The following is a 16117-nucleotide window of genomic DNA, read 5'->3' on the forward strand; positions in this document are numbered from 1 at the left end:
AGCTTCCGCCTCTCAACTCTGAAGTATCGGGACGCTTTTCTTCGGGGAAAAACAGGACAGAAGACGGAAGACAGGACAGGACGGGATCACACTCGGGAATTGGGGATTGGGGCACTCACCATATGGTCCCAGTTGGGCGGCCACGCGTACATTCTCAATCACCACCGGCGGCTCGCTTCGTCCTTTGGCGTTGACGGCGTAAACTAAAAATTGATATTCACGTCCCGGCTCTAAATTATTCAAACGAAACTGTGGACTGTTCTCCTGCATGCGAAAGATGGGTGCAGATGTCGCCTGGAATTATAGACATTTATGTTATATAGCAATATTTATATATATAGGTTTTTGGCTGATTTGGGATGCGGGCATGACAAGAGGCGCATTTATAATTCACTCGCCACACGCTGCAAAGTATGCCATGTATTTTTAACTTTTCTGTCCCATTCGCAGACCCAACGCATAAATAATTGCTCATGCCTGAAAAATACGGAGGCACAACTGTACGGAAGCCCACGGAGAAACAGCAACAGAAACTGACACAGAAACAGAAACAGGACACTGTCTAAAATTTAAAACTGAATATCCGTTTGCCGTAATGGGACACAATCGAGTGAGCTTCGTTGGTTACGCACAAATTCCCACTCAAGTAAGCGTAAGTAATTTATGTTGTCCTTGCGGCACTTTTCCAACCTCACTCCCCCCACGGCCCATTTGCGAGTGTGTGTGTCCTTTATCTAGCATGAAACTTTAAAGCTGCCAGCCAAAGGACCAAGCAGGGCGTGGGTCAGAGTCCGGAGATGATGTCGGGCCATCATCATCACCACGGTCATCATCGTCGTACCATTTTCATTTTCATTTTCATGACCATCCTCGTGATGAGCTTTGCGCTTGGCTACTTTGCTAATAAACTCGCCCGGCCAGCTTCAGCGCTTCATCAAGGCTGTTGAGAGCAGCCAAACGAAATGAAATGAAATTTTCATATGATATTCCCCATCTAGGAGTGACAGAGATAATTTAATAACTCAGCATGCACTCCCCGAGTGGCTGGACAAAGGGTAAAATCATCGGACCTGGGAACCGGACCCACAGCATTAATTATGTTGTCCCTTTTACACTCGAGTTGAGCTGAAGAAAACCCACGGCAATGCTGCACCCCCATGGCAGCCCCCAAAATACTTATTAATAATTCAAGCAGAAAAGTCAAAGGACATGCACACTAATTGACCATATGGATTTCAAGTGAATTATTGCACACTTTCTCGGCTCCACACTCTCAGATCTATCCTAGATTCACCCCGATTCTGAAGCTGATTCTGTATCTGTATCTGATTCTGATTCTGTTTCGCTTCTAGCTGCCGGCTGTTTGCCGAACCGTGAGTAAATTTTAATTTAATTGAGCAATTTGCGTTTACCCTGCCGGAACTTATCAACTTAGACTAACTGGATTCGGGCGAATCCAGATGCAGGCAGCGCCACTCACCTGATCATTCAGCGTGGATATCTCGTTGTCGCCCAGGCCGATGGCCTCGCTGAACTGGCCTCGTCCCTGGCCCGCCGATCCACCCGGATCTCCAGAGTAGAGTGGGTCCCCGCCCACCACCTCCAGCATGAAGTACTGCGAGAGTCCTCCGTCGCTGCCCGCCACACAAACCACCTCCAGGACGGTGTCGTTGCGCAATTCGCAGGCCTTCGGTGCCTCCGGAGTGTCTGCGGAAAAGGTTCCAATGAAAAAGGCGGGATGAGAGGGTATCCTGATAGCAGTTAGTCATAGTCATAGACAAGCCGGGGCTTAATGGCCCAACGGCCACCCATCCGTAATTGCATTTAAACGCAGCTCCTGTCGCCTTAAAGCGCCACTTTGCCGCAAATGAAGGCGTTGCCCCGTTAAAACAAAAATAGGGACCGGCGACTACGCCCCTAAAATTATTAAGTCAGCTTTAATTTTGGCCCAAGGGTGCGATGCACAAAGTGGGGGTAACTCAATCGGTCTATAATTCTATGCTGTCTTTAAAATCCTAACAAACTTAGGATGAAGTGAAAAAGGTTTCTATAAAATAGCGAAAAAAAACATATTTTAGCAAATGGTGAGTTTGTATTGTGGTACTGATAATATATATGTAACTAAGCGAACATATACTTAAGAATTAGCACATTATTTAGGAGCTACATATTTGTTTCTCAAACGTTTCCAAAATCTTTCCCTGAGTGCATCACCACGCTTCTGTGTACTTTGCATTAATAACCATCGAAGTTGGCCATGTCCTGAGGCAACGGCTGGCAGTTCAACCTGCGGATTATTTGGCAACATTTTGGCAAACTACACCGGTGCCGGCGACGGCAATGCCACCCAGTCTTTCCAGTCCATCCCGTCCTGTACCCGGCACACGCTCGCCAATTATGTAAGTAGATCCTTATGTGTGCATAAGAGATAGTCCGGGTGGAGGAAGGCGGACGGAGGACTCAAGCTACGGCTACGGCTCCGACACCGACACCGGTGGCAATGCCGACACCAGTACTGTTTAAATTGCGGCGAAGATGGAGGTAAGTGCCGGCATCTTGTAGCAACAACTTCCTCGACTCGACTTGAGCAGGAGGGGAGGCGTAGGAGGAGCAGTATTCCGCCACTCCCAGTTCCACTTACTTGCCGGCAGGATGTGCACCAGACAGGGCGTCGTTTGGCGGCCCACAGCATTGCTGGCCCAGCAGGCCAGCGTTATTAACTCGGAGTCCGTTTGAGGCAGGTACGTCACCGTGCTGGCCAGTCCGTTCGACTGTATCCTCGAGTTGAGCACCTGTAATGTAGGGTAAACAGACGGGGATTAGGGCGGCTTCATTGTGCGAACGTAGGCAGAAGGATCGGATGCACTACCCCACCCCACTCGACTCGCAGCGAACCAAATCGAATTGAAATCAAAGCAAACCCAGAGCATCCGCATCCAACCAAAAACGAATCCCAGTTCGGGTGGGCATAAATATTTGAAGGCAAATAAGTTTTTATTGCAAGCCAAACGAATCGAGTTGGAGACGGAGTAAGTCATCCTGTGGCCAGCCGGGCATCGGGTTTCGTGCAGATTTTCAAATAACTTTTGCGGTAAATGAATTACTTTATTTATTGTGCACAGCTGTCCCAGAACCGACGTTTCAAGGAAAGTCGACTCACATATGCAAGTCTTTCGGTTCGTTTGGTCAACCATTCTGGTATTTTTCCTCCTCCATCTGTCCTTCTCCCAATTTTTTTTCTTTTTTTTTTTGCCATTTTCTGCCAGCTCTGCAGTCCTCCGTTTTGCACCTAAACGGTTTGCATTTTAAATTCCCTCGAACGTCGCTATGTTTGCCCCACCATTCCGAATTTATACATTTTGATTAAATTTTAATTCAGTCACGTACGGCGCCCGATTCCCTACCTCAACCATTGTTCGTCTGCTCTGAATTGTCGAACGAAAATCCCAGACAACCCTCGAGTATTTAGCACAAGTTCTGCTAATAGCACCCGACTTCGAACTTGGCACCAGACCACCCATGCCACCCATGCCACCTATCTGTTCCTACCCCCTTCTATTCTTCCGCACCGAATGGCTGGCTGGCTGGAATTCCGAGTAATTGCGACAGTCGGACCAAAGGCTCCGGCTGCAGCACGTTTCCCGGCATAATTACAGACACAATAAGTTCGGTTTGGATTCCGGACGAGGCATGTACCTTTGCCCCAGTCCGATGCACCGAGAAATAGCAGCTTTGAACTTGATTCCGAACAACAATCATTGTATTTTACGAAATCAATTAATTTCAATTGTTATACCAATTGATAACATGACTGTTTGAAAAGGGTTAGCTGATAGCTTACATTTATATACTTATAGGTAATATTTTAAGTTTAAACATAGATTTTTTCGACTGTGCCCCAAGAGAAAATAGTATTTGTGAGCTGACTTACCGGCGACACGTTCCGGGTATTGTTGTAGGTCCAACTGAAGCGCACGGAGTCCGGCGGATCGGCATCCACCTCGCATTTGACCAGGATCGAGTGAAGGCTGACGGCTCCAATGGAGGTTTGTTCGGTGCCCGATTTACAGCGCGGGGAGACTGAAAAGGACGAGACGAGCGAATCGGGAGCTTCATAAATATACACCGAATCGAGTTGTTAGGCAGCAAAAAGTTTCCATTTTAAATTCGTTCAGACCACCCCCTTCGGAGCGCAAACAACTGCCGCCCACTCTCGGGGGGATGTGGCCCCCATCCACCCATCCACCCCAGCAGCCCCCTCAACCCCTCAAAATACACACAAAAATATGAGGCAAGAACGAGAGGCTGGTGAGTCCAAAGGGAAGTCGAGCCAGCTACATAGCCTTGAGCATAGTAATTAACATGTTTCCGTTTCACGAACGAGGGGGTTCGTGTTCTCCAGGTTCTTATTTTTTTGCTTATCCAGTCCTCCTCTTTTTATATTTATTTTATGTGTAGCTTAGCGAGGAAATCTGTGTGCCAGGTATCGAAAGAAAAGCGAGTCGCTCGGCGTTTACTTTCACTTGGCTGTGAAATGGGAGCAGATATGCGGAAGCACTGCCTTTGGCCCGCAGGGAAATGTGTCTGTCTGTTTGAATACCCGGGTATCCCAGTATTCCAGTATCACAGATTGTGTGCTGAAAGCCGCCTTTAAAATGTAAGTCACGCCGAGGCGGATAAACATTCGAAGCTTCATTACTACGTTCTTGGCTTTTATCACAAGTCGGCTGCATTTCAGCATTCTTAAGCCATCTGTCTGCGAACTTGTTGCTGTGGAAAGATTGCCCTGTGTGTGTGCCCAAATATGGGTAAAGTTACCTAAAGCCCAAACTCAATGCAAAGATGACTCTCTCCGCAAAACTTTCATAATTTCAAATATAAACTACTTAAACTGTCGTAGGTCCTTGAGTAGGGAACCTAGCAGAAATGCATTTCACATCTTCAAAGTGGCAGCCAAAAAGACGTGGCAGTTTTCCGGCTTTCCAGCGATGGCAACATGAAAAGACGTTTCTTTTTCCCTTACTTGTAAGCTGACAACACAATAAATGCGGCCAACAATGGGCCACGCAACATCGCTCTCTAGGATCCCATTCTCGAGATTGTATGCGGATGGCAAATGCCATATGTGGGTACACGAGCCCGGCCAAATAGTGTACTTAAGAACCACTCGTGTTCCTTCGTCGATTGTGCAGCTTTGCCTCTGATTTATGCAACCAAATCGCTTGTGCGAGCAGTAGTATATGAAATCCACATTAATCACCTCAAAAAATGGCCAAAGGCAGGGGAAATTCGACCCGAGGCTGTGAAAAAAATCGGTTCGTTGCAAACCGTAAGGTTTATGAAAAGTTTTTTGGGCGAGCGCTGGAAAATTGCGAGTGCTGGATTTATAGGCGAAAGTTTTGTCTGTGCGTGTGTATAAATCAATGGCGGTTGTTTAGGCCAGCGGCAGCGGGAATTTCAGAAATTTTACTATTGTAAACAAGCGGGCAACAAACGCCGACAGTTACAGATGAAGTTAGCGACGGTCATGCATCATTTCTAAGCAATTTCCCCATCCGCCGTTGCCCCAAAAAGTTGCAAACTCCCATTCCCCGGCAGCCATTGCTTGTTGATTTTGATTTTATTCTGCAGCTTCCGTTTCCGGTTTCGCCATGTTATTTCATCACGTCGTGCTGCTATCCCCTCCCCCTCCGACCAACCATATAGTTTGTGTATATTTTATTTCGCAAGTCGTACTTACACTGCACTTTTAAAGTGAGGCTCGAACTCCGGGTCTCGCCCTCCGTATTTGTGGCCCCGCAGGCGTACGCCCCCGCACTTTCCCTCTCCAATTGCGTCAAGTGCATTATTTCCGTGCTCTCGCCCGACATTCGCATGCCCTGAAATGTGAAGAAGGGGTTATTATTTCGGTACTGAACGGGCTCATGGGGTTATGGAATCCATTTTTAGGGGGACAAGCTGCTTAAGCCACTCTAAACTTTAAACTAAGCGATGAAATCAAAATAAAGTATGAGCGTGGTTAAAAATTAATCCACTTAACTCTAGCTTCTTAAATTCAATTTGATTTATATTCAGTGTTTAGTTTTTATTGATTATTAGTTACTTTAATTTAGAGAACATATTTTTCATTTGATGTATAATTTACGGGGGCTTCCCCTATTTGCTTTCGGATGCACACACATGCGCCAAAAAGTATTGTCCCGCTGTTCTTAGATGGCACAAATTGCGGTGGTGCCGGCTGCATTGTCGAGTGACCACAGCACCCACAGTCACCACCATCACCATCACCAGCCCCATCCCCATTCCTATGGCCATCACTGGCAGCACTAAATGGCAACCACAATGGAGCCAATGCTTCCCGCCCGGCTATTTGCCATTTCCCATTTGGTATGTGGGTGAATCGCTGCGGTTGCCGGCGCCTAATGCGGTCTTTTAGTGGGCCAAATAATAAATGGATTTTATTAAATCAAATTAATGCACTTTTCGGCATTTCGGACTCAGCATTAGCATTCAGCATTTGACACTCGGCATTTGACTCGAACTGCTCATTGAACTGCTTTTCGCAGTCGCTGGCTTCGCTGGACAAGTGACTCCATGCGGATGCAAATGCTCCATTAGCACAGCTTGACTATGGAATAATTCGATTATGCATTTAGTAGCGAAATCCCCGCTGACATTTGCACATGCATTTAATTAATTCATAATAATAATAATAATAATGCAATTTAAATAGCTTAAGCTCCTTCCGCCGTCCTGCCCACCTATGTGTGTATGTGTGTGTGCTCCATATCATTGACAGCTAATTTGCACCATCGCATTTCTGCGCTGTGGAAACACGCGTTATAGATACGCCGCAAATTGGCCATGCTGCATCATTTGATTATTTGTAAAATTCATTAAAAAGCCATGACTGCACTGATGGAGGGCGGTAATTGCATTGGCCCTTGGGCCTTAATGCATTTAACAATGCGGAAAAGTTGGGAACACACATTCATTTGTGTATTCGCTCGAAAGTGGCTTTAATTCGATTCCTCGCTGGGATTTCATTAATTTGAGGGCATGAGCTCTCGGAAAAGTTTTAAGAGTGCAAAAAAAGCCAAGCCAAGGAAAGCTGGCGAAAAACAGTCTGATAATAACAATCTATATATGCCAAACTGATGTCGAACGTTGGCTCTTTACAACTTTTTTGCGCACATTTGGCCAGTCGTTTTTCATAATTCCTTGGCGCATTCTAGCCGTAGCCTATTAATGCCACTGCCAGAAGTGGGCGAACCGAAAATCAAAAATCAAAGTGCCCTAAAAAAAGAGAAGTTTTTCAAAACGCCACCCCTCGTCGGACAAATGATTTTGGCAATTTGTTAACTGCTCGGCCAAAAGCGGAGAATGAGAGGTCGGAAAAATATGAGCTCAGGTTTATGGTTTTTGCTTGTTATGAAAAATGATGATGTGGCCATGTGGACAAAACTGTCAAAGGATGTCAGAATCATGCGGTTTAATAATAAAAACCCAAGACAAAGTCACAGTCAGGCGGTCAACAATGGTTGGCCAGCACAAAATTGGCACAAAAATAGCACAAAAATATCCAACTGTGTCTAGGGCAATCTCAATCGTTTTCGGTTTATTTGTCGCATGATAAATAGTTAAATAATTTGCAACACGAATGGACTTCAATGGACATCATGAGCCAATTATAAGACGTTTGAAAAATGAGCAGAGCATTTCTTCCTGACCACCATTATCCTTGTGCCCAGCAGGAATGCGAAGCATTTTCACTCTTACAGCATCCTGCCAAATTAAATTAAACCGCAAAAGTGTCTGCTTATAAAGAAAGCCACAAGAATGTGGACGCCTTGGGTGCCTCGCACCAACAATTGAAAATAAAAATTTCGAAAAGTGTCTGATACACGTCAGCTTGTGAAAATGGACGATGATGATGAGTGGGAGTGCTGAGTGGAGTGGGCAGTGGGACAAATCAGTTGGTCTTACTTACATTCTTGAACCAGGAGTAGCTGGTTACCGGCGGCCTGGCATCTGCCCGGCATTTGAAAGTGACATTCTGGCCCTCGGCCCGCGTCACCAGTCGGCTGGGATCCTCGTTGGCCAAGTGCACCGAAACCGTGGGCGGATCTGTTGGGAAGAAGCAGAGGAAGGAGAGTTAGTAAGTAAGTAAGTGCGGCATCCGGCTTAATGAGCGCAGCGAATTGCTGAATAAAAGTCAAAATAATAAACGGCAATGGCCCAGGAGGTGAACTCCGACTCCTGGCAGGCAGCATTGCGTAATGTACTTAGCCCCAGCTGCTCTACATCCTGCGGACTGAGGCATGGCAGGCCTCGTCCTCTTGACCACACGCCAAATGGGACTATTAGTTACGGTTGTAAAAATCTAATACGCGCCGGAGACTCTTGGCGCCACTTGGCCCCAGCCAGTCTTTTGTCCGCCATCCCCAAAAGTTGAGCGCGGAGCGGGACGAACTATAGTGGTTATGCTACAGCTCGCAAATGTCAATGACGTGGGCTGAACGGTCGGAAAAAATAACCGACGTTTATGCTGAATTATTAAAACGAAACACAAAATGAAGAGCTGGCAAATCGAGTCGACTGCTGGTCTGATTTGAGTGCAGGTAATTCAGATTTCCTTCATTACATACACGTTTCAAAAATGTACTATTCCTTATTAGAACAAAAAGTTTAAGAAAAGTAAGAACTTCATCCTTTAATTAATAGTTTCTTATATATAACCTTGGAATAAAAAAACTAAGCATAATCCTTATTAAAATACGAACCTAATCCTTATCCTGTTTTTCCCAGTGCACCCTGCCCTACAAGAAAACTTCAACGAAAGCTGTGGGGGGCAGTAATGTAAAGCGGAAGTCGGAAGCGGATGTTGCAAATATTATAGAGGCCAGCAAAAAAAAAGGAAGGCAATAGAAACATAACGGTGCAAATTTAATCAAGGCAAGTCAAAGAACACGACATTGAAGTCAACTTGACTGCATTTTATAAGCGGCTTAGCAAGAGGTGGCCAACAGGTTGATGTGGCCTCCAGCCAACTTGGTTGGCTCCGTTCCGGATCCGTTGGCTCCTCTGGATCCTTTGGCCTTAATAAAATTACGCTGGCTCTGGCCGTAATATGCGTCTAATTGGACTTTCCCCGGTCAAGCCCACACGGAAACTCACACATGCACACTGAAATAGGCCAGGACCTGGGCAGTTGTGCTAAGAATACACAAAAGAATACACACCAAGCCCCAAGCCCATACCCAAGCGCAGACCCATAGCAGTCTACCAGTTCACCTGTCGCAAAGGAGAAGGAATATACTGGAGTATGTACTCACATGCCACGCGGATGATGCGCTTGTCCTCAATGGCGCCACCGGAGAACCAGGGATTCGTGGCGCGACACGTCAGCTCGGCATTGTCGTTCTCCGATGTTACCTTCAATGTCAGGATACTCGTTGTGATGTTCCCGTCCTGCGGAAAGTAAATGGTAGAGAAAGGATGGCGTATTAGCGTATAAAGGATACGTTGGTAAAAATGTAATCTTAAATATTATTTCCCAATACTTAAGCTGCTTTTGTCAGAGCTTTTTGGTGACTGGGATTTTATATTCTTTATATTATAATGGTATTTTGCCTAGTTCTCTATACAATAGTACTGAAGTCCATATATCATGTTTCTGTGAAATGTTTCGGATTTTTAGTTGAAACTTAAACTCTATTTGAGCTGCCATATGTCCCTGTGTGATAGGCGTCCTTCGTTAGCTCCTCGTAAGCGCTGTGGCCACTCGAGTAGCATTTTGCAGCATGGTCTTTGAAAATAATGACTCGAATTTCGAGCTAAGCCGATGTCCTTGTGCAGCAGTTTACCCAGTCAGCCGTAGGAGAGGCGATGTGGAAGCGGAGCAGAGGATCTCATGGCAAACTGGGTATTAAGTTACGACATCGACCAGCTCCAAGACCCAAAGTCGAGCCACGTTTTGGCAACAATCGATGCCGGGCCAGGCAAACTAACAAGCGCAGGACTCTTCGTGTGTGGAAATCTGTTCCTTAGTTGGAAGTCGAGTCGGTTATGCACGAGTTGACTAATGCCTGGCGACGTTTGGCAGCAACTATCCATTTACATGGCATAATTAGAAAGCGAAAAAGCCAGTGGGGCACCACGGAAAAGGCAACTAATGGATGCCGAAAACTGAGACATCTCCAATACCTTCAGTGGGTAGGCGAAAGGATCTGATAAATGCTAACTTTAGTGGGAAAAAAATCGCTACCATTTTGCAGCAGATGCGAGCGCAAAGGACGATGAATTCCAATAAAAATTCGCACATTAGCCGAATCATTGGCCTTTGGCCGCATGGAGTGCAAATTTGTGCAGTTTGGCCAAAACTTTTCGCCATTGCAGTTCATCAAAGAAGCGGCGGCTGGCGGAGAGTCAACTTGTCCCTTCGTCCTTTTGTCTATCCCTCTGCGGCTGGCGGCAAAAGTTTGCCCGGCTCGCATTTAGGGTCACCCAGTGGTCGCCTCGGTTGCCTTTGTTGCTGCCCCGAGAATCTGGAGCTATTAAACGCCGCACAGTGTTATATGGGATGTGAACGTTGTAGAAGTGCCTGCTGCACTGCGGCCAGCTATCAAATGTCAAACGCTCGAAGCAAATTTTCCGGGCACAAAGTTGCGTTGTCCTGGGAACGACAACAAGAACGAAAACTTTCTCCGCACCCAGCTACCCACTCCGAGCACCATGCTCCATAAAATAGTCAGACATTTTCGGGCAATTTGGCCGGGACATTTACTCACCTCCTTGTCGCTGTGAACGGTGACCTCGGCATTGCGGATGGGCTCGCCGTCGAGCAGCCAGGTGATCTTGGCCGCAGGATATGAGCCCCAGGACTCGCAGCGAATGGGCATCGGTTGGCCAGCGGTCAGCAGTTCGTTGGGGGTTGCAATCTTTACGCGCACCGGTTTCACTGCGTATAAAGTATATATATATTTTAATATATAGTATATATCAATAAAAGGACCTTTTGGTCAAGAAGTCAGCTAATCAACGAATGTTTTCACAGCACCAAGTGAAATGCAAAACTTTATTTATTGCCGAGTAGCTGGCGGAGTTTTAATGAAAGGCAAATGTTTATTGAATGTATTGTGGGGTTGATGACTCACAGTAAACCTGTACGGTGACATCCTTGCGGACCGGATCCACCAGTCGAGTTCCCTGCGCCCGGCACTCGATGCGAATTCCGTAGAAGTCCCGCGTGGTGGTTCCAATCAGCAGCTGATTAACCATCACGGTGGCGCCCTCCTCCACGGATGTGTGGCTGGTGCCGATTAGCTCGGTGTCGTCGCGCCACCAGGTGACTTTGGGCGGGGGTCGTCCTGCAAGGAGCGAGAGTGAGAGGGCAGAACGCCCGGTGAGTTGCTGCGGGATGTGTGGAGTATCCTTGCAACCGGTTGCAATTGACACTCCTGAGTGCGATGGTAAACAATGCGTCTGACTGCGGTTGCTGTGGCGCTGACAAACACAGTGAAACGCATGACAGTTAAGTGGGTCAAACCACCGCATAAAGTGCGTTCGAGTGCACAGTAAAAAAAGGAAGGGGTTGAAATTAAAGAGGATTAAAACAATAAAAAAATATATATTTTTTTGTGACTGGAAATATAAGCTGCATTTAGCTTACACTATTAAATACCATTTATGTTTTTTTAATTATCGTAATATAACTAGTTTTTGTAATATTTTTTTCTATACTACCGCTATTTCTTGTAAATAATTAATTTAAATATTTAAAAACAATATTTTCCGCCATGCAGCTAATGAAAAGCTGCCTGACAAGCACAGCCTGCAACTTGAAACTGATAACTTACCGCCCCTCACTTGACAGCAGAGGAAGAGCTCATAGCCCTCTCGGAAGGGTCCTGCCATCTGGGATATCTCCTTGCCCTGGGCATCGAAGATGCGCGGCTCCTCGGGAGGCACTGAAATGGATGCAAGATAATATGCCACTTTAGCGGTCAGTCCGGTCCATAATGCGCAGCATTGCTACTTACCAACTAGGGTCAGGTTGTGCCTGAAGTTGCGCGTTGGTGAGTTGAAGAAGTCGACGCGACACCGATAGACGCCGCCGTCCTCCGGCTTCACATCGTTGATCTGCAGGCGCGAATCCTTGGGATTATCGCCGATGCTGAAGAATAGACGTTGCCCCAGATCGCTAGCTATGGCCGCATGTGGCGCCAACTTCACGTTTCCGCCCCGCGAGTCCAGACTGCAAGGGGAAAATTAGGGGGGGTGATGAAAGTACAAGTATAAGTGAGGGGGCGTGGCAGCATGTAGCGATTATTAGATCTCATAAATAAGCATATGCGAAGAGAGCATAAGTTGGCCGGCGTTGCTCCTTGCCACCACCCAACGCCCCTCGCATAATTTGGGTCCATAAAAAATGACGCTCAATTTGCACACCATGAGCCAGGAGTTTAGTGTGGAGTGTTCCAGGACGAGCTTATGTATTCCGGCTCCTTTGCCTGCCCCGCGACTTTGGCAGCTTTGCGCAAATTGCAGTAATTTGTTGCTGTTTTAGTAAATTACTCAGTTTATTTCAGTACTCTGGGGTGGCCAGCGCCATGGCTCGTGCTGCATTTTGCCGCTCATGATTATCGAGTACCGGCGGCCACTTCACGTGCGCGACTTGGGCTGACACAGATCCGGCCCCCTTTTGCCATCCATAAACCCCTTCTAATGAGTGCTCCCGAGAGTTTTGCGAGTGTTTCCCGGCTGCCGGCTGCGGCACGCAAAGTCGGAAGGCATTTGCCACTTGGCATGCAGGGCACACGCTGGCTGCCACAATTTATATTGAAAATTTATCAGCGCAAATTTATGGAAAAAAAGCTGGAAAATATCATGATGGCTACGGCTCCATATGCGTGTGTGCGTGAAAATTTGCTACACTTTAGCAACGACAGCCGTAATCGGATGTGCTTTACATTTATTATAACAAAGTGGATTATGACGGGCGCATCCTTGCCCCAAAACAACCTCACACATACACATACACTGCTGTGCGTTGTACGCACATGTGGCAGCTGCCGGAAATAAGCCAAAAGCGCTCGGCGAGAAAAAAATAACACGTAAGGTGTAGCAAAAGGATGCTGACGATTATTTCACGCTCCTGATGGACTGATGGATGGATGGACGAACGGACGGATGGACGGACGGATGGATGGATGGCTGTCTCGTAGGCTTTTGGAGTGGATGATTGCGCACCAGTGACCCCCGGGATGTATGCACATATAAAGCAGTAGTTTTCGCTCACCTGTACAGAGGAATGCCCGTGGTGTCCTTGAACCACAGCAGCAGCTTCACCGAATCCTGCGACGTGGGCGGCGTCAAATCGCAGGGCAGCTCCACCGTTTTGCCCAAAGCGGCCCAAACCAATCGAGCGGGTACTGAAAGATAAAGAAGGTTTATTATAGCGCTGCACTTGAAGAAACTTATAAAAACTAAGTAACATAAAAGGAAAGCTCAAATAAATATTTCGTAATATTATATTATATTATATTATTTTTAGATTTGGCAAGCCTATTTTTATATATCATATGAGTATATCATTTAAGGTCTGCAAATGAAAATTGCTGTAATTTTCATAATATTTATTGAAACCCTTTTTTAAAAATTATTAAATGGCAAGCTGTTCTACGTATTTCATTTCTACTGTGTTTTTAAGAGCATATTGATTTCCCACGCATTTTTTTCGCTTTTTCTTTTATTTTATTAGCTGTCGTCGGCAATCGAAGTTGATCCTGGAGAAATGCCTCGCACTGCGATATATATTTATTTATTATTTGCACTTCCTGCATGATTCGGCTGATTGTTTGTTATTTTAACACAATGCTTCCGCTTGCCACTCGCGGCAGCCCCGCCCCCGCCACCACCGCTCACCCGAAAACGGTCAACGCCCCCCACCCCGCCCACACCTGCTGGCAGGCCACGCCCTCCGACACCCACTGCCGCCCGCCGCCCACCGCCCACCGCCTTGTACCGCCGTTGTCGCATTGTCCTTGCTACGCTTCCGTTCGCCGGTTGTCGTCACCAGCGTCGTTTGCCGTTGTCGAGCTTGATGTTTCTTTTTTGGTCCTTGTCGGCTTCTCCTGCCCCGGATTTTGCTTCCTTGCTTTTGATTCAACAGAAAAAAAAAATGATTTCTTGTGAATTTGTGCGCTGGGCCCATGTTTTGTGTTATTTTATTTGACAGGGCAACCTGTAAAATTTCCACATTGTTTCCGCCTGAGCGGCTTCTTTTATTTTTGCTCCACCTGTACAATAATGCGGCTGTCGCTTCGTTTGGAGGCCTCGTTATCTGGTTCCTTAAAGCAAAACTGTGTGCTTAACTTGCCCCGAGCAGCAGAGCTCTGCTCTCAGCTCGGTTTTTATGCACTTTAAATTCCGAACTCGATCGGCTCAGCCTTTATGGCTTAATTTTAAGCGACACCATACTCTGGCCTCGCTTTTATTTTGCGAAATAAACTTGAAAACACTCTTTTTTGTTTGCTGGCGTTTTTTGCTGCTCTTTGATGATTTTCAGCGCAAGTAAATGGGATTAGAGAGCGAGCGAAAAAAGCTGGAAAAAATGTATGCAGCAGCGCAAAAATATTTGCACATTATTGAAGTCCCAGAGCGCAGCTCGGTGGTAAGCTGTGTTGTTTTGGCCGCAAAGCCAACGAGTTGGCCATTTGTTATAAGTTGCATACTTTCCGGCGCGCACTCGCTGACAACTTGAGTAAAATGGCAAACAAAATGGCTGGCAAAATGCTGCTTCTGCCGGATTCTCTGCTGCAATTTGTCAACGCTTTGGCTTGCGGCGTACTGTGCAAATATGTGGCCAAAACGAGAGGAGACGACACCTAACCCGTAAATCCATATGAATGGCCTCGGATATACGGATATGCGGATGTGTTGTGGGGCCAAATGGCAGTGGTTAAATCTAAATCATGGCAAGGAATTCAACTCCAACTCCTCCATCTGACCAATTATGCAAGGCGCTGGGAGCACTTTTTGATGTGCTCCACCGGGATTGAGATCTATTTTTAATTACCTCTGGCATTTGCCGAGTTGTTAGCGCTCCGTTCCCAATGATTTATGACCGCATTTAATTCTTCTATTGGCAGTCGGACGACGACGATGTGCCGTCGTCTTTGATGTGCCTTCAAAAAGTTCCAAGATCCAAGGCAAGCTGGCTCTACCTGCGGTCCTCCCTCGTTTTTGATGTTTTGTTTTGACACATCACATTATTTCCGCCTATTTTTAGCCACTTGTAATTTACTTAACCCATGAAGATGAATAAATGGGGGCGCGACTAGAGCTTGTAGCACTCAATTGGAATTTTGACTGCATGAGGGAGTTTCTGGGTAGCGCATCATTTGTGCATCGGTGCATTTGACAGGCTCTCAACGGCATGAATCAATTAATTTCCATCGAATTCGTTGAGTGTTTATGGCTGTTTTATAATTCCAATTAAGACAATGGGGTGTTTTCGAATGCGTTTTCCGATGTAGTGAAAAATGAAAATGCATTTCGGATGATCTCTCTGCGGATTTCACCCAGACCCGCACACACACATAAAGTGTATTTTATTTTATTTTATTTTACGATTTAACCATTTCCCACTGGCGCGTAAAGCTTTAAGTTTACTAGGGAAAAATTGCGCATACGCAACGTGTTACTTTGCATGCATAAACCAAGAGCAGCCAGCAGCTTTTCATGCCCCATTTGGCTGGGAAGCCGGTGCCTCGGGTTCTGCCTGCCACAAGGCCAGAGCCCCAAGACAACGTTGCATTAATTATGCAGTGGTTGGAGGAGGCCTGTGCGGCTCTTCAAGGCGGATTCACTCTCTGGGTTAAAGATATCCACGTAATACAGCCAGCGGATATATTTAATTGATTTTCTTTTAAGCGAACGTTGGCTGCAAGCCAATAGTTTAATGAACTTTGGGCAAAATAAACCCACGACAAACGGAAAGTGTTGCAAGAACAATAATAGAAAATCAACAAAGCGTTTGGCTAAATAAACTTAGACTCACAGGCTGCCCATTAAGTGTGCCGTGTCATTGTAAACAGTAGCCAAATACAATGAG

At 46.3% G+C, this 16117-nt stretch overlaps 1 protein-coding gene across 5 annotated transcripts in view; it reads right to left on the bottom strand.

The window, feature by feature from the left end:
- Window positions 1-16117, bottom strand: part of LOC6729845 (nephrin) — a 62703-nt gene that overhangs the window by 11868 nt on the left and 34718 nt on the right. For all 5 annotated transcript variants that reach the window (XM_016174578.3, XM_016174575.3, XM_016174577.3 and 2 more), the window contains exons 3-14: window positions 13301-13433; window positions 12042-12256; window positions 11859-11969; window positions 11157-11369; window positions 10791-10960; window positions 9336-9471; window positions 7991-8127; window positions 5741-5879; window positions 3932-4080; window positions 2642-2792; window positions 1481-1707; window positions 120-294 (exon numbers count right to left, since the gene is read on the bottom strand). In XM_016174578.3, the coding sequence (XP_016036582.1) occupies window positions 120-294; window positions 1481-1707; window positions 2642-2792; window positions 3932-4080; window positions 5741-5879; window positions 7991-8127; window positions 9336-9471; window positions 10791-10960; window positions 11157-11369; window positions 11859-11969; window positions 12042-12256; window positions 13301-13433 (1956 nt within the window). The remainder of the gene's footprint in view (window positions 1-119; window positions 295-1480; window positions 1708-2641; window positions 2793-3931; window positions 4081-5740; window positions 5880-7990; window positions 8128-9335; window positions 9472-10790; window positions 10961-11156; window positions 11370-11858; window positions 11970-12041; window positions 12257-13300; window positions 13434-16117) is intronic.

The sequence above is a fragment of the Drosophila simulans genome, chromosome 3R (assembly GCF_016746395.2).
Source record: "Drosophila simulans strain w501 chromosome 3R, Prin_Dsim_3.1, whole genome shotgun sequence".
In the NCBI taxonomy this organism is placed as follows: Eukaryota; Metazoa; Arthropoda; class Insecta; order Diptera; family Drosophilidae; genus Drosophila; species Drosophila simulans.